Source organism: Lampetra fluviatilis, chromosome 2 (assembly GCF_964198595.1).
Source record: "Lampetra fluviatilis chromosome 2, kcLamFluv1.1, whole genome shotgun sequence".
Classification (NCBI taxonomy): Eukaryota; Metazoa; Chordata; class Hyperoartia; order Petromyzontiformes; family Petromyzontidae; genus Lampetra; species Lampetra fluviatilis.
This window is the reverse complement of record NC_136276.1, coordinates 30354590-30381140: the sequence shown is the minus strand read 5'-3', so window position 1 is coordinate 30381140 and position 26551 is coordinate 30354590. Positions and strand designations below refer to the sequence as shown.

General features: G+C 48.1%; 1 protein-coding gene across 3 annotated transcripts; it reads left to right on the top strand.

Annotated features, from left to right (window-relative positions):
* Positions 1-1419: 1419 nt before the first annotated feature.
* On the top strand, positions 1420-25436 carry LOC144945317 (ornithine decarboxylase-like). 3 transcript variants are annotated; one of them, XM_078873757.1, is made up of 11 exons: positions 1422-1457; positions 5522-5608; positions 13191-13270; positions 15833-16006; positions 18764-18936; positions 19479-19613; positions 20751-20832; positions 21818-21904; positions 23417-23573; positions 24551-24654; positions 25244-25436. In XM_078873757.1, exons 1-11 carry the CDS (start codon positions 1454-1456, stop codon positions 25301-25303), a joined length of 1143 nt encoding a protein of 380 aa, XP_078729883.1. In that variant the 5' UTR covers positions 1422-1453; the 3' UTR covers positions 25304-25436. The 3 variants fall into 3 exon arrangements, with proteins under 3 accessions (XP_078729892.1, XP_078729883.1, XP_078729875.1); XM_078873749.1 differs by having other exon boundaries at positions 1448-1457; positions 5522-5635; XM_078873766.1 differs by lacking the exon at positions 5522-5608 and having other exon boundaries at positions 1420-1457.
* The last annotated feature ends 1115 nt before the right edge of the window (positions 25437-26551 follow it).

Here is a 26551-nt window from a genome sequence, read left to right as displayed (position 1 = left end):
GAAACTGGAGATGCGGATACAAAGGCAAACTATAAAGCAGTTACGGTTTTACCTGGTTAATAACATCCTTCCAATGATTGCTCAATTTGTGTCCATCTTCTCGGTTGAAGTTATATCTATGTTTGTATATCTGGATGGCTTCATGAACAAGCCTTTGATAGTAGCCCGAAAGGTTTGCAGAGCACCTTGGTCTCGGAAAAAACAATATCATGAGAGGCCACAGCGTTATAACAAAATCCGTGATCTAATCCCATCTGTGAAGGATATCATTCCTGACATGCAATATCCAGGAGTCTACAAACTAAGTTGCTTCTGTGGTGATTGTTACATTGGGGAAACGAAATGGCATTTGTCAGACCGTGTTCGCGACCACAAGGCAGATCTGAAACACAGCAGGACTAATACCTCCGCCGTGGCTGACCATTGTTATAACGCTGTGGGCTCTCATTATATTGTTTTTTCCGAGACCAAGGTGCTCTGCAAACCTTCGGGCTACTATCAAAGGCTTGTTCATGAAGCCATCCAGAGCCCTACCCAGAGGACCCTTCGCTGGACACCCCGAGGACTCGGAGCACTTAGGCGAGGCCGGAACCCGGTGACCTGTCACCGATGCGGCCATTTTGGCCACATCACCCACGGGTGCCGTACCGAAGTTGCTCCATCAGGCCGACTTCGCGCCAACAGCCATTCTCTACTCCTACATATAACCAGCAGCCAAGTGGCGGCACCCCGAACACCTCGGAAATTTCCATCCCAGACCTCTCATACACACCATCAGTCGATACACCTGCCACTTCCCGATGATCACAACCACCATCGTATACATGCAATCTTTCACCACAATGATGGCCGGCTTCGGGTATGGCGCAAGTGATGGTAGGCTCGGTGGGGGGAATTGAGGTTTTTGATATGCTTCCCAACAGAGCCCAGCGGTTGCCGCCTGTACAGTCATCCTACGTAGTGGTAAAATGCTGGAAGCATGGGAATTTTGGGAAAGTTGGAGACCAAAATCTCTGTAGGAGAGCTGGTATAAGTGAGTATGATCCGTGCATTGCTGAGGCGACCACGTGGATGTCACGATCATCGCACGGGGTTCGAATTCCTCTTCGAACAAAAACCGCCAACATATGTGGGCAGTGAGTGTGCTCAATTTGCCATCCCCCGAAAAACCCATTTTTTTTCATGTTTGGGGGTGGAAGTTGTGGTCGATGATCGTTAACATTGATAAAATGTCACAATAACTTGAACACTCTATCCCACCGAGACGTGGTCAATATTTACCATTGGAATGCATGCAGAGATATCAAGAGGTTACTTTACAGAGATACTAAATAGGACAGTATGTTCATACACTTTTAGGTCATCATGCAACTATATATATAAGTGCGGATGCTCAAGAGATCATTCAAGACCGAAGTCACACGCGCTCAATGAAGAGGACTTATTTACTAACATGGGTAAGACTCATCGTGAGGATTTATGATAATTAATCGTATCAGTGGTATTTTAAGATCATTGTAATTAGTAGATGGTGGACGTAATCATCAGTTATGGCAGTGATTGATGTCGAGTGGTGCATAGTGACAGTGGTTGGAACACGGCGCTATAGATCTGGCGACCTCGAACACATCATTGGTGATTGACATCTGAACCGGTCCTGGCGACCACTTTCCCTCCCATTGAACAGTGTGCTGAGGTATGGTCAAACAACCACTAAGACCGACATGGTGCGGGCAGGGCTCCATCCAGCAGTGGATTGCCAAATACCTGTACATTATGTTTTAGCATGTATATTTTATGACGCTGATGTATGAAGACGATGATGCTGATTTTGGTCTATGTCTAAGATGCATGGATGGTGATCGTGCATTTTATATAAATAATATATATCCTGAGTATTTGTATTCATAACGATGATCGTGATTATCTTTCCCACGAGGAAAGTGAAGTTGTGCTCGTATTCATGACAATGCATGGATCAGAAACGTGTACTGTGCTATATGACGATGCTGAACTCCAATATATCATTGTTTTTATATATTGTTATTATTTCCACATTACCTGGCCGTCCTCAAATCACGGGCCTCGGTAAACACACGGACACTAGTGTCCTCATCCATCAACTTCTCATTCCCACCGATCTGTGTGGTGGAATTGCATCACTACAGCACATACGGACCAGCAGCATCATCAAATCCATGGACTGCCACTTTTAAGAGACTGCTGAAGGCTGCTCATCTGTTTCATCGAACGTTATTTGTGAGGAGCAGGAAACCTGAGCCTGGCTCCGCAGAGCCTCCGAGTCGCGGCTGGAAATTCCCTTTTCATGACAATGTGCGTGTTATGTGGGGAGCGGTGGCGCATTGGTTTGTGTGCTGCGCTACGAACCCGGCGACGCGAGTTTGATTCCCATTCATGGCCAACACCAGTGACGATTATTTGAACCGGTGTAGGTCGACTCAGCCTCAAATTAGTGCCTGGTCCGGAGTGTAAACATCTCTACTGGTGCTAGCCACCCACTGCCTCGTCTGCTGTGTCGGCATTCATAGGTGCTCGCTAACAGCACTTCACCCAACAGTCTGTGTGGGCTATACGGGGGTGTTTATCTCTTTGTTTTTGTGAAAAATTGTTTCATGATTACTACTGTGCTGTTATTATTGTGTACGATATCAGACTCACGGTAATTGTATCGCCCCATTTTGGAAAATATTGTATTATCTTGATTCTTATTAATGAAACGTTGCATTAATTTATTTCAGAAGATGTTTTCGAGTAAAGCCCGCTTGTTTAACCCACGAGAACCTCACTGAGTCTCATGACTCTTCTTTCAGGAGGGTCCTACCAAGTTTTTCGCAGTAGTGTCGACATGACTGCCATAGGGCAGCAGTCCTTAGGGCAAATGCCCCCAGTAGGCCGATCCATTTCGAGGACCAGGGGGCCGGGCTGTGTGGGGAAATTGCAAAAATTATCAGAGTAAAAAAAACAGTTTCTAATTCAAATATTGTATTACTTCTAATGTGTACACTTCATTGCTTATTAGTGACTGGTTGGTATTAAGTCCCCATATTTGGCTGCCCCAAAGATTATTCCTCACCAGCCCAAATGAGCTAATGAGATCGCATGGCAAAATCACGCTCATATCTCGTCACATCGGAACGTCTAGCTACTGCATAGCCCCAATTAGGGCCGATTTTTTTTTATCCCAGACCGTCACTGGTTACTATGCATGTGTGATCCCCATTGAGTAAATCTGCGGTGTAGCTTTTAAAATTTCGGCAACATTTGAAAGGTAAATACGACACAATTACGGTTTCGAATAAATTCAAATTATAGTGCTTTACAATACGTTGCATTTTTTTGGGAGTAACTGACACCGATGAATTTACATGACATATTTGCAATAGGTATTGGAATTACCTTTGGATTATACAGGATACAGGACAGTAGAGTGGTGTGACTATTGCTGAGGCTATAGTGATGTGAATGTCATCTGTAGTGGTGTGAATCTATAGCAGAATGAATGTATAGAGGTTGTAATAGTCAGGGGCGGCCCTAGGCTAGCTGCCAACTGGCGCCCTAGGTGATCAATACAATCGGCACCCCCACCCCCAAGGGCAGATCTAGACTAATGCTTTTTGTCGCACGGCGCCGGGGTGGCCGGAGGGCAACCGCCGGCAGCCGGGCCACCAAGAGTACGCCCGGTGGGCGCGGGGGAAGGCAGGAGATGGGGGAGGGGAGCAGTGCCGATCGTAAGAGGCAGCGAGGAAGCCGCCCGGTGCGGGCGACGGTGCGGCCCAGCAAGGAATCGGCGGCAGCCAGGCTGCTTAGAGGATGCCCAATGGGCGCGGGAGCAGGCAGGAGACGTGGTCGGGGGAGTGGCGCCTGCAAAAAAACAAAGGCATCGGCAAAATAATAAATGAAACAAATAATGGTGGAGGATGGGAAGAAGGGGAAGAGAGAAGGAGAGAGGGGTACGGGAGGTAAGGGATGGCATGGGGAAATTAGGGATCGAGCAGATGGCTGCTGCTGCTGCGCCATCTTGTGCGGCGTTGCAGCCATCTAGCGCTGGTCGTTTTATTATTTTCCCTCGAATTTGGTGCCACACTTAAACACATTCCTGCGGAGGGAGCTGGTAGGAACGTTGGGTTGCTCGGTCAATAGCCAGGGTCAACGGCGGCGTGGTGTATTCCACAAATATGCTCGACTGTGAGGGCGGGCACAAGCCGGCGTGAGTAGGTTAAACGTTGAGTTTAATAAGGGCACCACGGGGTGACCAGCCCCTCCCCACCCAGCCCCTCCCTACCCAGCCCCTCTCCACCCTCCCCACCCAGCCCCTCCCCACTCTCCCCACCCAGCCCCTCCCTGCACGACGGACGGACACAATAATCCCCTGTGGGCTGGTGTAACCAGAGGTTCTTACCAGTACTTGGTGCCCTAGGCGACCATCTAGTTCGCCTATATGGACGGGCCGCACCTGGTAATAGTATTATTATGCAATCTATAGTGGTGTTTCTGTGGAAAATGTATTCTGATGATGATTTCATTGACTAAGATAACAAAGCGAAAACAGCACTAGAATGAGAAGCAGGGACATAGAATGCGAGCGACATCGATCAGATGGGCATGATGAGAATAACCAGAGCTGAGGAGGGCCTTGAATCCGTAGTATATTTTTCTTCCCAGGAATTAACCTAACTCATTTTGCAAAGGAGGAACACGTTCATGACAGGCCATAAAGGAATAACTCTTGCATGAGCAAGGAGTGACCCAGGGAACTTTCTGAGAGAAATTTATGCAAGGGAGGACCCATGACAAAACACCATAAAAACTCGCTGCCCACCCGAGGGCAAAGAGACAAGAATGGCCCTTGCCATTTCACTCTCTCAATTAACAAATCCCGGTGCCTGGAATGTTGAAACGTTCAAATGTCAACCACTGCATATGAATATTCTTAAACATCATGATAGTAAACGTTAACTTTGGTGATAGGATACAATGTTACATGACAATACAGCACATTGTCAGGGAATTTTGAATACGACTAGTTGCATGTTTTATTAACATCCACTTATTACTACTATAATGAGCCAAGAATATCTATTTGTGTGTAGCGCGCGTGACGTCATTCCACATGCCGCACCCCCCCCCCCCGTCATTAATATTCATGACCGGGTGGATTTTTACACTCACGCAGAATGCTAACGGCTGACCACGAACCCGTTATAAGGCGGTTTCTGAGTAGTCTATGATGAACTACTTTCTTGAGTTGCACCGCTGAGTGGTACGATGTGGTACGCGGAATGATACAGTATGCGGCGGTGTACCGTTACCTCAGTTTTTTGTCCCGCCATGAGCTAATTCAGTAAACAGCAATTTCTCGCTGAGCGCGGTTTTCTCTTAACATTGCACTTTTCAGGAACGCATCTACCGTGTTAAACGGGGGATTACTGCCCTTTAATATCTAAATGAAACTGGCTACGAGAGGTCTCACTCGCCGTTTGTGTGTGTGTGTGTGTGACAGAAAACGTATGCAACAGACACGTGCGTGGAGTGAGCAGACACCTGAGTGAACTGTGTGAAATTCAAGCCCAGAAGACGTGGCCAGCAAGTGAGAGAACAACTACGCCCAACATAGGTGTAGTGGTGATACGCGCTGGGGTAGCGATCAGGTGCCAGCGCGTCGTGATTGGATGTGTGTGTGGTGACGCGCGCTGACGGTGAGGGATCAGGGGTCAGCGCGGGATCGTGGGTTGTGTGGTGCTGATTGGCTGGGTGCCGGTGACGCGCTGGTGTGGGAGTGATCGGGTGGCAGCGCGGCGTGATTGGTTGGTGAGTGGAAACACGCGTTGGGGAAAAGAGGATCGTAGAGATAGCGCGTTGTGATTGGTTCACTAAGAAGCGATGCTCGCATCGAGGTCCGCATCCGCTCCGTCTCCCGGGAGGAGGGACTATATAAGGTGATGCGCACAGGCGCACGGGGAGAGTGTAACCAGCGAAGACTGAAGACGGGAGGAAGAGATAGGGCCCTGCGGTACCTAGTCCCGCTGTCCTGTGAGGACCGGGACTCTGTGTAACCCAGAGGCGGAGTGTAGGGTGGGCATGCAGTGTCAGCATGCAGAGTGTGTAGCCAGGGCCTAGAGTCTACACGAGACGAGTGATGTGGGTGTAGCCAGAGGCATAGGGTCTACACGAGACGAGTCTACACGAGAAGAGTCTACACGAGACGAGTGATGTGTGTGTAGCCAGAGGCATAGGGTCTACACGAGAAGAGTCTACACGAGACGAGTGATGTGGGTGTAGCCAGAGGCATAGGGTCTACACGAGACGAGTCTACACGAGAAGAGTCTACACGAGACGAGTGATGTGTGTGTAGCCAGAGGCATAGGGTCTACACGAGAAGAGTCTACACGAGACGAGTGATGTGGGTGTAGCCAGAGGCATAGGGTCTACACGAGACGAGTCTACACGAGAAGAGTCTACACGAGACGAGTGATGTGTGTGTAGCCAGAGGCATAGGGTCTACACGAGACGAGTACGGTGTGTTATAAGAAGAATAGAGGTTACGAGTTGTACCGGTGTCTGGTGACCGTACTCGGAAGAATAGAGACCACACGTTGTATCGAGATAAGCGAAGATTTAATAAAAGAAGTGTGTTACCCGTCAAGGAGTTTCCTGCCGTCATTTCCAATACTTCATAGGTACAACAAAAACCCCCACAACATATATCCGTATCGTCTGTCCACTTAAAAAAAAAGTATACTAGTGTAGTGTTGTCCGTGCGTGCGGGTGGCGTGCATCGCACACACAGTTAGCTGGAGACGATGTGGTCGCAGGAGGCACCGCTCTACCGTCTTTATTCATTGTTGCCAAGCTCACACCACCACTCGGGCCCCATCTCTCTCTCACACATGACCCCGCTGCCGCACGCCCCGTCCCAGACACGATCCTGTCCACATTGCACCGACAGCGTCGACCAGGACAGTCAACCACTGTCTGGCCGCGCAGTGATCGGGCAAAGGAGGCAGCGACGAGGGTGACGATGACGACAGCGACGACGAGACGAGTCCAATCCCAGAAGTTGTAGGCCAGAGCTCTCGCTCTCCGCTGCTTATATTATCCTCGGTGCGGCTTGGCTCTGCCCTAGCCGCACCTCCCTTCTCGAACCCTCTAGAGGGTTTCAGGGGCTTCTACACAAGGTCTATCATGACCCTTGCCCCAGTTCCTCCGCCCTGCCGGCACACCCGCGTGTATGCTCAGCGGCGTGTGCGCTAAGTGCCCACCTGCAGTTGCTACTGCTGTCCAACAGACTGCGCTATGTCACTACACAAGTATTCTTTCCGCAACCCATTGGCTATACTGCCTTCTGGAGGTGCATACAGGGAGTCCACGACTTACGGGCATAATTCGTTGATGAGACCCGTTCGTAAGTCGAACTAAATAATGTACTGCATTTAAATGCCCATACGGTCAATGTTATGAAATGTGTTACGGTTCAACAAAAAGGGGAAGCACTGTTAAAGTCATAATTAAGAAGGAATATTGTACAATTACATGCAACACTATAAAAACACTGTATAGTAAATAAAACACAAAATAAAGGAACAAATAGAAAGAAAGAAAAATCTGTTTAATTTTCACTTACCTTGAGTCCTGATGCTGGCTTGCTTGTCAGAAGGGTTGCAATGAGTAGACACACAAACACTCCAACGATCCCCCTTGTAGCTTTAACAGGCTATATGAAGGCCGGCATGGCACACGAGCAGGTGAGTGGCCAGCACCACACCTGGCTGCCTTTGTCTCCCCTTGGGCAATGTTTACACACCAAACCAGGTACTCATTTGAGGCTGAGTTGACCTCGGGGAGGCCCATGACCCGTGAGTAGCACAGCATACTAACATCGGAGGGCCCTCGACCCCGCAAGGGGAGGCCCTTGGCGGACTGGGTCGACCAACTAACAGAGGGGGTCACGCTGCTAACCCGGCGACGCCACCCTTGGCGTCTGCAGCGGCTTCTCCTCTCGCACGAGCGGGAAGTCCTACTGTGGGGACGCCACGGGCAACAGGGACAGCCGGGGTGGTCGCCACACAGGACAGACCAACTGAGACGACAGCGCCAGAGACGGAGAAGCCAGCGCCGCCAATGGGTGAGAGCATGGCGCCACAAATGACAGCACCGGGACCACAACGAGACGGGGAAGGGTCCCCTCAGGAGGGGGGAGAATCACCCTTAGTGGGGCCGACATCGCTAACCGCCATTGGACAAAAATGGTGCAAAATTCTCGAGGCCCAGAGGAAATGGCCGCTCCGGGCTTTAGCAGCAGAGCGTTGGAGCCACGTGGGGAGGATTTTTGACCCGCGATCCAGTGCAAATGGACGATTCCAAAACCGTCGGCGGGAAGAAGGGGAATCAGCCTTGGCCTACAGAAGCGCTCTCATGGCCCTGGCACAGGCTGCTTTCCCGGGCCTGGATGCAGGGGTACTGTTAGCGCTGGCACAGACCTTTAAAATAGTTTTGCCAGTCACTGATGAGGACAAGCAGACCTCATTGTGGATTGCGAAGAGCATAAGAGACCATGAGAAGGTGATGAGGCCACAACGTGTGGTTGCGCAAATAGCAGACCCATAAACCCATCAAGGACTGGAGAGTGTTCAGAGAAAATGGAATGTGGGAGAAGACGCCGAACTAGATATGGATGTGGGACTGCCCGAGGAGGAGATGCTGGTGGCCGTGAGGGTGACATACTGGGGACCGGCCCAGAGCACTCGTCATTGGATGCCCTGGGGATTCGGAGCATCCAGCCGGACCCGGGACCCGGTGACCTGCCACCGATGTGGCCACACGGGCCACATCGCATGCGTGTGTCGATGCTGCCCCACCAGGGCCACACTCACACCAACGGCAACTCTTTACCCCTATGTACAACCAGCAGGTGAGTCGCGGCACTCCAGACACCTCGGCAGTTCCCATTGCAGACCTCACACACACCGGCTGTCAATGCATCTGCCACTTCTCGACGATCACAGTCACCTTTGTACACACGCGATTTTTCACCACAATGATGGCCGACTTCGGGGACACAATGGCGCAAGTTGACACGGACGGTAGTAGCAGCCTCAGCGGGGATGTCGGTGGTGGTAGACTCGGTGGGGAGAATTGAATTCCAGATGCTGGTAGACACGGGAGCGTCGGTGACTATTATCTCCCTGCACGTTTTTATATGCTTCCCCACAGGGCCCAGTGCTTGTGTCCCATTCAATTAATTATCATACATAGCGGCAAATGGGGGAAGCATGGGGCAGCTGGAGACCCAAATTCGAGTGGGAGAACTAGTTACATCCGTTCCTGTACTCATCTCCAGCACGTTTACGGTTCCCTGTGTAATAAAGGATCTCGCCGACACACTGCTGGGTCTCCGTCTCTCTCTATACTCATTGACGCTCGGACTCCGCTGGTCCCGACAGCGGACCGACTGCTCCTCGCGCGTGCCCCGTGCGCGCCCTTCCGTCAGTCACACCGCTCCCCGCTCCCGGACACCGTTGGCCGACGGTGTGCTCGAAGCGTCTCCAGCCACGTGGCTGATGGCACGGGTACCCTCCGGCCACTCAACGTGGTCCTGCTTCGTGACTCCACCAACTGACCAGGAGCCCTTCCTGGATCCCACCTATATTCCCTTCACCACGTGATCCTGTCTCCTCCCTCTCACCACGCCCTTCACCGAACCTTCTAGATCCCGACCTCCTCATAGCGCCCCGCTGGCTCTGCCCTTAGGTTCCGCCCCTGCTCTCCTCGCATCCGATTGGACCAGAGGTGAGCGGCGGACCTTCACATACGCCCCCATACTGGGTCCCGCCCCCAATACCCCGGGCCGTATGATTGGACGGACTATTTGAACCAGCTCCCTATAAAAATTGTGACGAACCAAGGGTACATCGAAATGCCGTCGGGAGAATGTCTATATTTCTTGCGTTCGGACAACAATACCCGGACATCAGCTCAGGTGCAGGCGGTCACGAAAGAGACGCTCATGGTACCTCCAGCAGCACAAATCTTAATTCCGCTTCAATATCGCACACCACTCGTGACGGCTCGACCAGACACAACCATATTGGTATCACCAGCGATGGCGATCATGGATCGACACGCCACCAAAAAATGTTATTCAAGTTTTTAACACGGCAACCACACCTGTCACTATGCATGGAGGAACGGTTTCGGCACATGTGTGGCCCATGCCAGCAGGGGGCCGAGAAGTGCAGGCAGGAATAATGACAAATGCAACTGACCCTGCGAGCGAGGAAGTTATGCCCTGGCTGGAAGCCATGATATCGCAGGATCCTAACTTGTCCGAGCCACAGCGTCAGGGCCTTCGGGCATTTTACAAGACTTTGAGGACATTTTTAGTTAGGGACTGTACGATTTAGGTTGTACTAATTTAATGTCACATCACATAGACACGGGAAACGCAGATGCACCACTCCACTCGGAAGAATAACCACTACACTCGCCAAAAACCGGGTTACCGCAAACGCCTACACCTTCATCCCTTCACTCACCTGCATCATCACTGCCGAGGTCGGGAAAGTCACTTTCCATGACGAACCAGCCTAGGCCGTCCGTTACCAAGGAGGTGAAGCAACATCCGACCGAGCCGCAGCTACACGGCCCGGTTATCTGGACACGGGCCCGCGTGACGCTCCCACAGTAACAGACAACTACCGCATGCAAGACCACAAGACCACAGATGGAAAAAAGAAAACGACAGTCTTTTTTCGCGCCGGAGGTTTTCATCGGTTGTTCGCATGTCGCGGTTGGGGGGTCCGATTGACCCCTTGTGTGTACCGTCTTGTCTTACGGTTATTCGTTTTGTTGCTGTCTTAAATTCTGTTCTGTATACAGATGCATTCCACAACTTACACACACAAAGTTCAGGACTCCGGTTGAGTCGAAGTTGCTTGTTTGTTGACCAATAAAAGTGTTTTTTTTCTACCGTCAGGATTACCCCGAATCCCATGGATTTGCACGGGTTGTGTTTAGTCGAGGACGACTTTTTCTTCAGTGGAGGGGGTGGGTGATGTAGAGATGATACTTACGAGATTTGAGGGTACAGTATAAGGATGACGTTACGAGGAAATGTAGATAGAGGTGACGTCATCGGGAGAGGCGGGGCGATCGGGGCGCTTCTGGGAGAGGAACGGAACAGGGTGGACGCGTATGGCGTGAGCCCGCGGAAAAATAAAGTGTTGACCCTTATACTTTGTCTGGTGGACTCACTACACTACGATTAAATGGCTGCAATAATGCTCAAATTAACAGAGCACTGAATGCCAAACCAATACCGAACAGCAATATTGCTGAAAGCGATCAGCCTTATAAACAGTTTCCCTTGGAAGCTAAGCCCCCTTTTCCTGAAGACGACCGCTTGCATTGCGATAGAAACGTCGTAGTTTTCTGTTATTTTGTATTATTTTCTTTGAACCTATCTACTTGACTTTACGGAAAGACCCAATAAAATAGCAGTATTGCTGTTATAGTTTTGGAAAAACAAAAAATTCAGAGTAAGATTTGGCACGGTACACAAAATTCTAAAACTAGTATCATGTACTAAAGATGAATTGCCTAAGTTATCAACAGAAGGTGTGTATCGGCTCAATTGCTTATGTAGCAGATGCTATATTGGGCAGACGGAATGTAACATTAGTGTAAGACTAAAAGAACACCAAATAAATATTCAATACTCTCACCACACAACTGTCGGCAGTTGCAGAACATGCTGCCAATCAGGATACTCAATTGAATTAGATAACGTTGAAGTGTTGTTTAAAACGAATTATTACTGGCTGAGATTAATTCAAGAATCCATTGTAATTGAGAGAAATACAAATAATTTTGACCACTCTGACAGCTACAGGCTTAGTGCGGCCTTGAAGCGTATTATTAAGTAACTAGCCGTTTGCCCGTCCAAGGGCGGGTGTATTGCAGTAAATGTGAAACTTGCAAGCGAAAAGCAGACCGCCACGTGATATTCATTGCATCCATTCGTGTGCAATTTGTAAGGGCGCGTGACACAGACTTCTTTCATTTAAAGGTTATAATCCCTTTTTAATCATGACGTCCTTTTCACTTCAATGTCTCAATAGCGTTACGGAGATCGCGTGACGTGAGGGTTCTGCCTTTGTAGTGAGGGTTGTAAGTTGACGCAGAGGAGGGGGGAGGAGGCTCCTCGCCCCCCTATGTGGAGTGACGTCACCCGCTAATTATTATTAATGGCGGGGGGGGGTCCATGTGGAGGATGTCACCTGCTCATGATTATTAATGGGGGCTGGTAGACATGGAGTAACGTCACGCGCGTTACACACTGACATTCTTGGGTAAATATAGTAGTAAATATATGTTACAACTGCATTCCTCATAGAGGAAACACATGCTAATTAACTGATTAATAATCTATTATATAATTACAATACCCCCTCCTCCGTCTCTGATCTCTGCACCTGATGAATTCAGTGATGACGTCGTCCTGCTCTTTGTAAGAGCGGAAGCAGGTGGATTACTTCACTATTCTGGAAAATCGCCCAATGATGCTGGATGTAATGCCAGCGAAACGGCGTACGCCAATTGTAAATGTTGTGGATTTACTCTCCAACACACTGGTGGGCTAAAGTAGTAACTAATTGGCACGTTGGGTACGTGACAAACCTGACCGGCTGTGTCGGGTGGTGGAGGTTTACGACACATCTCATACCTACGCGATCTAACCCAAAAACCTTTATTATACATAGTCGTGTGTATGCTTGTTAAATATGTTATTTGCAAAGTCAAAGTAAAGGAACCGCGTTGCAGCGAACAAACGCTGGATGGTCCTCCGTATATATGTCGTCGGTCCAGGTCGAGTGGTGGAAATTCCTCGTTCCTATGGCGGGTGCCAAATCATGGAAGCTTATTTATTTTACACTACTTGCTGAAAATGCACTGTGGAATATGATGTTTCCGATTTTACCAGCGCTCTAAAGAGGTGACTAGTGATGATTATTCCGATGCTGATGCCTTTGATGTTGATGTTTCAACTGCTGCTATTACTGATGCTGCTGCTGCCGCTGATGATGACACTTGTTGATTATATGCATTACTATTCTTTGGCTGCTGCTACTTCTGCCCTGCTGCTGACTCATGATGATTCTGCTGTTCCTCAGAAGAGAGTGAGCTGCTGGTTTTTGATGATGATGTTGAAACAGAGGAGGTGTTGAGATCGCTCAGCAAAGGAGAATACGCGGTAAGACCGGAACCACGCAATGCTTACCAACCCCGGCACTAATAGGGGTTTTCCCCTTTTCTCTGGCAACGAAACTGACACCTTTTGCAAGGAATCATGTTAACATTAACCAAAATACTTGCAGTCAAATGCCAACAAAAAACAATACTCTGGTAATGCATGCATTGTCCTTGCAACTGATTGGTCCACACCAGAGAAGCTTTTCTTAGAGCCTCGTCTCATATGGCGTTCGACCAGATGACGCCAAAAGGCGCACATTTCAAAGACAACGCACTATCAGAGTAATTAGAGCTCGGGCTAAGCATCTACATGTTGCCAGAAAAAAAGGGGAAAACCCCTATTAGTATATTTTGGTACTGACAAAGGAGGCCTCATGATGTATGTTTGTTAGATTCCTGGCCACGATGCATATCACAAGTGCCACAAGGAGCATATCCTCGGTTGACTTCGCCTTAAATGAGTACTTGATGTAGTGTGCAAACATCAGTGCTTGGTAGATGAAGCTGGCCCGGCGTGGTATTGGATTTATCCACGGTGGCGAGATGTCAATTACCTTGCTTGGTATACAGGAGGTCGTGGGTTCGATCCGAACCCTGACACCTGCATATTTGGAGTTTGCGTGTCTCTCTCCGTGATGACGTAGATTTTTCTCCGAATCCTCCGGTTCCCTCAACATTTAGAAACATGCGTTTAGAGTCATTTGGCTGCGAAACATTTCCACGTGACACGCCGCTTCATTGGGCTATCATTTGTGGTGAAGTCGCTTCTGAAAAAGAGCTATGTAGCTCAGTGGGCCTTACCTGGTGACATAAAAAAAGTTATAGTTTTGTAGGATACATTTCTAGGTGCTTGCTTACAGCACCTGCCCCTACAGTCTGTATTAATATGTGGGAATTATGCAAATATTTGTAACACACAAATACCTCCAGCACCTCCGATTAGCACGGTTGGCTACGTACGGTGCAAAATAAGTTCAACACACAGTACACAAAGGTCCACCGTATAGCCTGATCAGACTGTTGGGGCAAGTGCTGTTAGCGAGCACCTTTGAAGGCCGGCACGGCACACGAGGGGGTGGGTGGGACAACACCACGCCCGGCCGCCTTCGTCTCCCCAGTGGTGATGTTCACACACCACGTACTTTGAGGCTGAGTAGACCTAGGGGAGGTGTTGACCGTGAGCGGTAATTGAACTCGGGTCACCGGGGTTCGTAGCGCAGCGCGCTAACCGCTACGCTACCGCACCCACGAGTACATAACATACATGCCCACACACACATAATGCTTTAATTTCTCAGCAGCAGCTGCTGCCATTTGCCACTAGGTGGCAGGGACCTCACCACATTGAGACCACGTGCAGAGTATTCGCGAATGTAGAATTGACATACTGTAGCTGGCAACCCACACGGTTTACCCCGTAGTCTTGTACAGGGAAATTTAATTTCCAGCTCCATACGGCGTACAGCTGTTTCAAGACGGGCAAAAAATGTACGTCTTTGTGTTTCTCCCTTGTGATGGGATTTTGTAAGGGGCCGTCCATAAATGATGTCACGCTTTTTGGACGATTTTTACCCCCCCCCTTCGTCACACGACGTCACAAAAAGTCAGACCCCCCCTCAAATATGACATCACAAAGCTCTGCCCCCCCCCCAAATTTTTTTTAAACATGCTTCAAATCTCTTTTGTCATTGTAGTGCGTATTTAATATGGCGCTGCACTCTAATGTTGTAGGAGAAAACATTTATTAAAAAGTCTATTTAATTAAGTAGAGTAGCGTATTTTGATGTGACGTCACATTTCTCAAACCCCCCCCCCTCATCACACATCGTCACAAATGTCTGACACCCCCCCCCCCCCTAGGTGCATAACGTAATTTATGGACGGCCCCTAAGATGAACATTGAGATTAATAAGGGCACGGGTGACCAATTAGGTCTGGATTGGCAAGTTTCAGGTAGTCACTGATAAGGGGTTGACAGGTTTAACGGAAAAAATGGGGGTTACGTTCCCGGTACAAGTGCACATAGGGGGAGAAATAGTAAATGTTTAATAACAATGACTACAATAAATAATACATTATAAAGAACAATGTGTTTAAAAATGTTTATATCTGATGGTGATGATGATTCGACGATGATGGAGGCGGCGATGGTGAGGAATTCAGGAGGATGCCTCCACGGCAGATGCGAGTGTTAGATAACACGGCGGGGGGGGGGGCTCTAGCCGCAACACTCCTTTATTGCATTCGCATTTTTAATAATCGACCTCCTAGTCGATGCATTTATACCACAATGTCGACCTACCGCAAACGCACTCTCACTGATATCAAGCCCATCTACCACCGTTTTACCTTTACACTCAAACTCAACATTTTACTCTGCTTCTTTCTCAACAGACACACTTCCCTCTATCATTTGATGCTTGAGAACCATGATTAAGGGGGGAATTAACAAGCGAGTTCTGCATGAAGTACGAATGCACATGTCCTGCTGTGCCGCATCAGCCCCATCCATCTCGGCTGTGTATGTACGTCCACGTTGCTTATCTCTGTGCTCGCCTGCCAGGATGAGAAGGATGCCTTTTACGTGGTGGACCTGGGAGACATCGTGAGGAAGCACCTGCGCTGGCTCGGCGCCCTTCCTCGTGTGCGGCCCTTCTACGCCGTCAAGTGCAACAACACTCAGACCATCGTACACACCCTCGCCACGCTGGGCACTGGCTTTGACTGTGCCAGCAAGGTGCCTTCAGTGATTGTGTGCGATCAGTGTGTGTGTGTTTTTGTGTTTAGATGCCTTCTATGACCTGTCCCAGTTTCTGGTTATAGTAACCGCATAGAGATGGGGTAATCGTGGTGGGTGACTTTATTGACCGAGTGGGTCATGACGCGGGCACCTGGGCTGGAGTCATTGAATGGCATGAACGAGAGAAGCAAAATGTGTTGTGTGTGTGATCACTGAGTGAAGTTTGTGTGAGTGTGAATGGTCATTGTGTGTGCGAGGTCTTTGAGAGTAGTTCGAGAAGCTTTCCATGGCCATACCGGCGGAATTTCCACCTGGTACAGAAACAACGTGAGGCTGATCGATGCCCAGGTGCGGTCGAGCGATGGCTCCCTATTAGTCAACCATGTTATGTATGCTGATGATCTGGTGATTGCTGCTCACCCAGAGGAGGAGTTGGAGGTGCTGCTGCTGAACCTGGAGCGTGCCACTAAGAAGTGGGGTCTTACCATAAGCCCCAGCAAAATTAAGCACCTGCCTGGGTATTGTGTGCCACAAAACACTCCACCCCCTCAGTTGCCCATTGAGCAGTTATGGAGAGAGTGGAGAGTTCCCATACCTGGGCAGGATGTTTATGACCAGCTCCGGTTTGATAGCAAAGGTCTCACTCCGAATCAGTCGGGGGTAGCATTTTCTTTTCATCGGCTGTGCAATGCTGTGTGGAAGCTACGAAGCTACCTGGTCTGTCGCTCCGCACGAAGCTTCGGGTCTTCTCTGCCACAGTCATGCCCCCCCTTCTCTGTGCTTGTGACACGTGGACCCATCTAATGGAACAACTGCACTGGTTATAAACATTCAGGCTGGCATGTCTACCATCCATCCTGGGTTTAACCAGGCTGGATTGTGAGAGGAGCTCATAAATCCTTGAAAGATCTGGACACATTCCCATCCGTGAGATCCTCTGGCAGGCAAAGCTACATTGGCTAGGTCATGTAGCCCATATGCCCAGCCACCGCATGCCCAAGCAGCTTCTGTTTGGCCGCATAGAGACGGCCTAACAGGCACGCCATGGGCTGGAGAAGAGCTAAACTGATGTGGTACAGGAGGATGTGCAGCTGGGTGGATTTGCTGACGACTGGTACAAGCAGTTTCAAGATCGGCCTCTTTGGGGAGGCTCGTGAAGGACGCTACTGGGCAGTTGGAGGCAGTCGCCCTCCAGCAACAATGGAGGGCAGAGGAACGATGCTCACAACAACAAACGGAGCGCCGGGCAGTTAAAATTAAGCAAGTTGGCAGAGTAGGGGGTACAGCTGGTGGATCTACCCAGTCATCTCAGTCAGCCAACCCATGACACCTCGGTCTGTACCGAGACCTCCTCCTGTCAGCGAGCCTTCGACACTTCAAGTGGCCTAAAAGTGTACTGGCGTGGCACAGGCGCCGTGGTGACGTCACCGTCACTTAGAGGCGAATGGCGGGGGTATTGGTATTGGTTGGTGTATGTGTGACTCAAATGAGTACAGTAGAACCTCTGGTCACGAACGCTTCTGACCACGACCAAATCGGGTTCCGACCAAAAAATTCACAAAAATTTTTAATCTGGTCACGAACACAAACTCGGGTGACGATCAAACACGGCCGCGGCCGATTTCCCCTTCCACGCCATTTTTTTTGTAAGCGCCAAATTTCCTGTTGTTTGTTTACAAAGAACAACACAAAGCGTAACAGTTATATATATAACTTTTGTTATATAAAATTACTAGTAAGATATAAATTTTGTGAGTGTAGTCATACCCCTCCCCCCTCATTCAAGCCGTAATTTAGAGAGCGAAAGCGCTGAGTACGTAAATCGCTAACATAAGAACCCGTTAATCTCTTCTCGCATCATTCATACGATGATGCGGTGAAGTAAACGTTTATACGATATTACGGTGAATGCTTCCAAAAACAATACTGTACCCAAATATTACTGTTAACTTACTTTCAATAGAAACATGAATTGCTCGTACGAATATTCTCTCTCTCTCTCAGAATCGACCGACTGATGTAGCAGACGAAACAATCATCTTGTTGAACGATTCTAAACCTTGACGCGGCAATGTTAGTTTTCTCTGTTGTTCAAGGTTGTCTCAGTGTTATTCAATGTTTTTACATTTAGTTTACTATTACACTGTGAATTCTATGGCATAATTAACTATTGTTGTGCTTAAAAATCTTTATAAAACAATATTTATATACAGTTCGTAGGAGTCTGGAACGGATTAATCGTATTTACATACAATCCAATGGGGAAATTAGGTTCGAGTCACGACCAAATCGGGTTGCGACCAAAGTTATGGAACGAATTATGGTCGTGACCAGAGGTTCTACTGTACCTGGTGCGGTGTGTAAACATCGCCACTAAGGAGATAAAGTCAGCTGGCCGTGTTTTCTGGCCAACCACCCCCTCGTGTACCGTGCTGGCCTACATAGGTGCTCCTTACCAACAGCACTTGCTCCTCCAGTCTGTTAAGGCTAGACGGGGGATCTTTGTCTTTTGTGTATGTGGACATGCAAACAAACATGCTTTGATAATGTGTGCATTGTCCTTGAAACGGATTGGCCCACACTTGAGACGGCCTGCATTTTTTTACCACATGCACGTTGGGTTAATGCAGACTTGATGCCTTGCAATAGGTGCCTATTTAATGTTTGAAACTCTCAACCCACAGAGAGGGTAAAGCCTGTTCCTTTTCACGATCACAGTCATGGTCGTGTGTGTACACGTGTGTGTCGCAACAGGCGGAGATAGAGCTGGTGCAGAGCCTCGGCGTCAGCGCTGACCGCATCATCTATGCGAACCCCTGCAAGCAAGCGTCGCACGTGCGCTACGCGGCCGAGCACGGCGTCAACCTCATGACGTTCGACAACGATGCCGAGCTGCACAAGGTCGCCCGCATCAACCCCAACGCCAGGTGAACGCAAACGGAGGGAAAAGCTAATTTATTTTATTTTTTCTCTCATGGATGGACGGCAGCAGCAGCAGCAGCAGCCGCCATTCGCCACTGAGCGGCGGTAACGTCACCACGGCGCTTGTGCCAGGCCAGGTGCACTCCGAAGCCACGCGAAGTGTAGAAGGCTCGCTGACAACATTCTTTGTCAGAGGTAGCGATGGCATTGCAAATAGTACATTGTCAAAGTGGTGCTCTCATATCAAGGTTAAGACTCTCTAACATCAGGTGACCGGATGACACGGCTCTACCGGCAGAGAATGAGGTGGATCTTCAAATCCTAATAACCAGGGTGAACAAGACCCATATCACTTTTGGCGCTAAAATCAGTACAGTTGTACCAAGACTTGATCAGGACAACTTAGAATTTTGCAGAAGTAAAGAGGTGAGATGAGGTTGCATCAACAAACGCTGGCCGTGACAATGTGTTGTCAACTTTTGTCCACAAATACAGAAGTTGTCTGCTAGTTTAATGCCCCCCACACGCTCTTACCCTAACCCTAAAGGCTCGTGCTGAGAATCGCCACCGATGATTCCAAGTCCATGTACAAGTTGAGCCGTAAATTCGGTGCCAGCGTCGAGTCGACCCATCAGCTGCTGGAGACTGCGCAGGGACTGGGACTACTCGTCGTGGGGGTCAGGTGAGTCTACATCGAATGGCGATGAGAATGGCACAAGTGAAAGGCGAACCAAACTGTTAAGTTGCCATCCTTGGCAGTGGGGGGAGGAGCGGACTTGTTGCAGATGAGAACACACTCGCTAAGTCGATGCTAGTTCAACTCTTAACCAAACCAGCCAACCAGGTAACATGGCCTAGTGGTCACGTGTTCGCAGCTTGTTGTTGCAGAGGTTCACGGTGGTAATCCACAGTTTGCCGAAAAAAATGGCCCTACAAATTATTAAATTGGAATTATATCAATGAACGTACCCTACTGACAGACAAATGGCCCAGGTAATTCTTGAAATTTAGGCTATGCTGGTCCCTTGAGGTGTCCCCTGTTTAATTAAAATAAACTTCTTATCAACTGGATAACCAGACAATAGCCAACAAAACATGAACTCAACCCCTAACCTCGATCATCCCACTACACACAGCTAAACTACCCAATAAATACTAGCCCTACACCCTACCCTCATAGCCAACTAAACACTATCACAACCTTTAAATTTCCATTTAATGCTTTCGTGACTGCAGGGATTCCCTTCTACGTGACTTTACCGAAAGAACCAAGAATACTATCACAACCCTTAACCCTGATCCTAACCCATAACCCGAGTTCCACCACTGCTGCTTAAACCTGCTCCCAATTATCTTTTGGCGTTCACTGTGTGAAGTGGTGATATATTCCATTCATCAGTGAGGATCCATCTGTAGCGTTAAACTGGGTTTGTTGCATATTTCTTAAGGGTTGGTGGATCACATAGAGGTTTGTGAAACTGAAAAACCCGCTGGGGTTCGTGAGTTTCACAGGTACCTGTTCAATCACGCACCTTTGCACGTGCACTCAGAATTCCTGGCGTGAACACCATCCGGTCCAGGGCGTTTCTGAGCCCGCTCCTGCCCAGCAACAACCGCAGCCAATCTTGCCGCCCTCTGTCACATGCTCCCTGCTCATCCCTTCGCAACTCGGCATGTCCTCACCATTCCACAAAATACCGTGGGTCGAGGGCCATCACAATTGTACGCTTTTTGAGTTAAGCATCACAAAATGGACTGGCTTGGCAGTTTCATTCTTATTCTCTCCGCACATGTTGTCGTGTGTGTGTTTCTTCACCAGCTTCCACGTTGGTAGCTGCTGCCAGGATGTTGTGACCTATACCGAGGCCATTGCAAATGCCCGTCAGGTTTTCAACAACGCCGTAAGTGACCCCCCCCCGCCCTCAATCGCTTGATACTTAGATTTTTGATGAAATTGTCTGAAGTGCTGACTCTGTAACTCTCCATGGAAATGCCTCTTCTGTCTTCCAACACAATCAAGGATCTAGTCCTGTTGGGCCTCTCTTCCCTCTCTTACCGGTGCTTCTTTGGTCTGTGCTTTTGCCAAGTCGTTCCCATTGGTTGATCCACGTGTCTGTTGGCCCCACTTGTGCACGTGCCCTCTCTTCATCTCTTCACGTGAATTATGTTTCCTTGGTGATCCTGCCACATGAAGGGATCTGCTTAATCCTAGTTCACACCCCGTGCTGCTATACTCTGGAAAACATCGCCCACATTTTGTCTTTCTATTTGATTCCAACTCAGATATCACTGAATTTATAGCACATTACATGAACCAGTGTCACTGGTCCACCACCTCTTCCATCCTCCAGAAAGATAGTAAACTAAACTGCACAATTTGTTTTATTTTACCAGGTAAGGCCCAATGAGCGATAGTTTTTTCAGAAGTGACCTGCTTAGAAGGGACCTGGCCACACGTTTTAGCCCAATGAAGTGGCTTATAAAAAAAAATAAAGCAGCCCAATGCTCTAGGCGCACGTTTTTAAATAACGAGGGGGAAAAACTGAGGACCCGGAGAAAAATCTACATGACCACGAGGAGAACATGCAAACTCCAAATATACAGGCATCGTCAGGGTTGGGATCAAACCACAATCTCCTGCATAACAGGCGAGGGAGTTAACATCTAGCAAACGTGGCGCCCCATGAACCTTGGAGCATAATGCCTTCACGATAGCCGTTGTGCTTTAATAATGGCATGAATACCACAAGTGCTTACTTTTTTTTTATCATTAATGATGGATTGTTTTTTTACACTTTTTAATACGTATACAATTATAGCGATATGCAGTTGTCAATGTTTGGCGAGGCATTGTTAACTCTGCCTCCGCTGCAACACTGTTTCCAGGCTGAACTGGGATTGAGGCTGACTCTTCTGGACATTGGAGGAGGCTTCCCAGGCCATAATGGAGAGTCCAAATTTACATTTGAGGAGGTCAGTGTTAGTAGGGGTGGAATGACTCCACATCACCTCCCACGGCGATTCGATTGAACTTTTTGGTTTCGGGTCGCGGTTCGATTCAATAATAATTCTGTTTAGATATTTGCACTGGTTTGTAGCTCCTCTGTACGTTGAGCTTCTTTTGCACCATACGTAGCCTCTAGTGGCTGCACGAGTGACATCAACACATTGCAAACAACATCGATTCTGACATGCGTGAGTCAATGCACATATTGTAACCTGGAGAGGGAATCGATGTTTTGTCACACCCAGAGAGCAAACGTTTTCAATTTAATCAGGATGACATAATTGCCATGACTTATCTACGTTTAGCTTATCTGAAATGTCCTTGCGTCAGGTATGAACGCGAGCTTCTCAAGCATTTTCATTAATCATAACCGTGGAGCGATTTGATCTGTAAACAAATAAATACATCGTTTATATATACATCTAAAAAATAAGCCCGCAATAATTTCCCCTGATGTGCTGTCAACATCATGTCACACACTGTTGTGCGACTCTTAAGTGTCTGGCAGCAGCTGTGCAGCAAGATATTTTCTCAGAACTTCTTTAAACCCCTGCCAAGTGGCCTCTTCATCTTCACACAAGAGACACTGATCCCCCGTATAGCCTTCAACAGCAGACTGCCGGGACAATGCTGTTAGTGAGTACATATCAAGGCAGGCAAGGCACACAAGGCGGTGGGTGACCAACATCACAAGGTCACACTTTCGTACACACTCTTCAGTGAGATGGGTGTTTGTCACGTAAAGGTCAAACCTACATTTTAATTCTCGCAGCTGTATTTCAGCCAAATTCGGTTAAAAAGAAATGTGAATGATGTTTTGCAGTCACTGATAATGACCCTGGCTGAGTCCATGAACTCATCAGTGGCTCTTTGACCTCGGATCCACCGAGCCACCTCAAAGCACAGGTTTTGAACCTTTCAGCATGAACTTTTGTAGTTCCATTAATTTGCATGAATTGAAAATATTCAAGCCCATTATTATTTAAAAATATATTATAATTTGTTTACATTGGGAGTGAAAGTAGTGCCTTTAGTGGCTCCAGGTGCCACAAACCCATTGCATATACCATATATGAATTGAAAAGCATTGATTCTCACGTGGACAATTTTCTGCATGTATTTTGAATGTAAGAATTGATGCTCGTCAATTAATCTATGGATCAATATATGCCTGGTTGCCATGTGATAGATACTGCAGTGCAGTGTTTGGGCCTTGTACGAATGAGGTAAAATGACCTAGTTGGGACCAGAGACAGACACTGAGAGACAGAAGCATAGAGACAAACGCAGAGCGAGAAACATCAAAACTTTGATATAATTAAAAACACAGAGTTGCATCGAGTGTGAGGCATACATAGAGACAGAAACACACTTTGGAACTGGTGGCGCTGTATAAATGCACTCTTTGCACACTCATTAAGGTGACGTTGATTCAGCACTGCTGCCACGCACGTGTCTTCGCAAATCCGACTTCTCAGATCGCGGCCGTCGTGAACTCTGCACTGGACACGCATTTCCCCGCGGGCTGCGGCGTGAACATCATCGGCGAACCCGGCCGCTACTACGTCATGTCGGCGCTCACCCTGGCCGCCAACGTCATCGCCAAGAAGTTGTTCGTCAATCCGCTGGCCGACGGTGTGGGCATAGGCAGCAGGAGAGGGGTTGGGAGCCGCGGAGTTTAATGTCATTCCCAGAGCATGTTAGCCGGTGAAAGTCGTTGTAAATCAATTTAATTGAGATACGATTGCATCGGGATGCGGTTATATACCAGCTTCTGGAATATTGTGGTGGACTTGCACAACGGAAAAAAGTACCTTGTGGCATTGGAATCTTCTCATCCGTCGGGAGGTCGCTGTTTTCTGTTGCAGCTGCTGTTGTATGGAATTCCCTCCCTTGTAACCTTGTGAATATCTATAGGACCTTTTTGCTAGTATCTAAATATTATGAAGAATAAGACATTTTACTCTTTCTAGCAATAAAACAGGTGTCAAGATGTTCAAACAACAAATAGATCCCTTTTCCAAGGAATAAAGTCTGCATTAACCACACGTACTTATGGTAAACATACAAATAAACATGCTCTAATAATATATGCATTGTGTTTGAAACTGATTGGCCTGCACCAGAGATGGCCTTGCCTTGTCTCGCCAGTGTTAGACCAGAGAACGCCAAAAGGCGAACAGTTTTTCCACAAGTATGTTTGCATGGTTAATGCAGAGGATAAAACCTATTCTTATTTTTCATCAACCTTGGCAATGCTGGTGCCTTGTGGCTGTGTTTACATCTGGTCTGAAGACTCGTTCGGGTTCGCATGCGTTCAAGTGAGACTCACTCCTTACGAGACTGTCCCGTCGTTTGAATAGTTTATACGTCAATAATGTCTTCATTATGCGAAAAGTTTTCTGAATTTAGTGAAAAATAAGTAACAAAAATGACAAAGTTATAGGAACTCTCTGCCGTGCACCCTGCTGGGGGTATGTAGAAGAAAGGGATGTTCTCGTATCGTAATTGTATTGTAATTTAATTGTGATTGCATCGTGAATGTATTGTGATTGTATTGTGATTATATTGTAATAGGAAACGATTTTGTTGTGTCCTTGCCTCCGCCACAGGTGAGGGGCAGCCAGCGCACATGTACTACATAAACGATGGCAACTTTGGATCGTTTAACTTTGTGTTCTTCAAAGAAAAATGCACTCCCCCAGTTGCATTGAAGGTAATTGAGAATATTACATAATTTGTAAAATGAATGCTGCTGTACAGTCACAATGTATGAGGACCTCTGTGTGAAGTGAATTTGCAGAAGTGCGAAGCAGGTTTTGCACCCTGGCATGTGTCATGGCCCTTTAAACAAATCCCACTGGCGTTCCTGATGTCATATCGACGTCTACGCAGGGTGTTGTGACCTGTTAAAAGTTACTGACCCGCCCAATACTGAAGATCTGTGAAAAAGAGCTTCATAGCTCATTGGAATCCCCCACTTTCGCTAAAATACAGATTCTGATTCTGAAACAAACGTCGGCGTTATACAGGCAAAACAGTGCTACACGGACAATGTGGGGCCCGTTCAGCGTAGTACAGCAAGTCCCCGCTTAACATGGGCGTTGTGTTCCTGAAAATTGCCGCATGAAGCAAATTCGTGATAAGTCACAGGAGTGATTTTCTGATGCAGGCCAATCATTCTCAAGATTGTGTACGGTATCAAAATATGCGTGAAAGCTCTGCGCCCACCCAATCCCTCGTGTTCATGGCCACTCTTTCGCACCTCACCGCTGCGTCTTTCTTTCTTTCTCTCTGCTGTGCAGCGGAGCCGCTGTTTGAGTCGTCGGTGTGGGGCCCCACTTGCGATGGGCTGGACTGCGTGATGGAGCGGATACAGTTGTTGGAGTTGCACGTGGGCGACTGGCTGCTGTTCCGCAACATGGGCGCGTACACTCTGACCCTCAGCTCAGGGTTCAACGGATTCCCGTTGCCCAACATCCACTACATGATTGGTGATGCCGAGTGGTGAGGCTGGGCAGATGGGCACTGTTGAGCAGACAGGGTTAGGCGAAGTCAGTATTGCTGACGGGTGGCTCTAAGTAGATAGGATTAAGTGGTCCGTTGATGGTCTAGTTTTGGGTGAATGTGTGGAGTTGGTGGTCTTGGTAAATTTTTTGTTTCGTAAAAATGTTTAGTAGTATCTTAAGTAATATAATATATGTTATGCAGATACCTCATGTACGAGTGGAAAACAAAACACTCCTGTGTGCGACTTGAGCTACGAACACCAAACAATAGACTATAGAACTTCGCACTGCCCCATAGATAATTCTGAAGGTGGTGTATCGGCAATGGCGGAGTCAGGATTTTCAGGTGGGGGGGCAACCCCTTCAGCAATGAAAAATTATAGGAGTTGTTAGTAAGTAAGGACTTGTCCCTTGCTTTTTATTCGACGCGTGTGCGGCAGATGGCACAGCCATCGATCGAGGGTCGAATTAGAACCGTGTGTAATTGGCATCGCGCTCACTGAAGGCGTTTGCCTTCAGGGAAGTCGTGTACTGTATACGCAACAGCGCACAATTCTATGAGTTACTTATAACTGCGTTGCCATTACTTATTGCCAATTATGGACTCAGACTATTGTCCTATCATCTCATAGAGTCCCTGGCACATAATAATATGCTACACAGTAGCAGTGGGGGGTCGCAAAATGCCGATTTATTACTAATAAACCCCAATGATCCGATCGAAATTAGGGATTTCGATCAGATCATTGGGGGGGGGGGGCACGTGCCACCCCGGATGTTTTGTGGCAATGATGTGATTGTCTTGAATTGATGGAGTCACTTGGTCTCTCTAGATGGTCCAGTGCTAGCATCCAATGTTCTGTTGGCAGTGATAGATGGTCTTGAATATGTTTCATAAGTAAGTGGTGTATGGTACTGCTGGGTGGGCTGGTGGTTTTGATGGGTGGTGTTGAGCGGGTATGGTTAGGTGGCACTGAGCAAGTGGCGATGATGCATGTGTGTACACGCATCTGTGTATCGGGAGCGGTAGTGCACCGGTGAGCATGCTGCACTACTAACCCGCTCACGACCAATAAGAATGGAAAATATTGAAACCGGTACTGG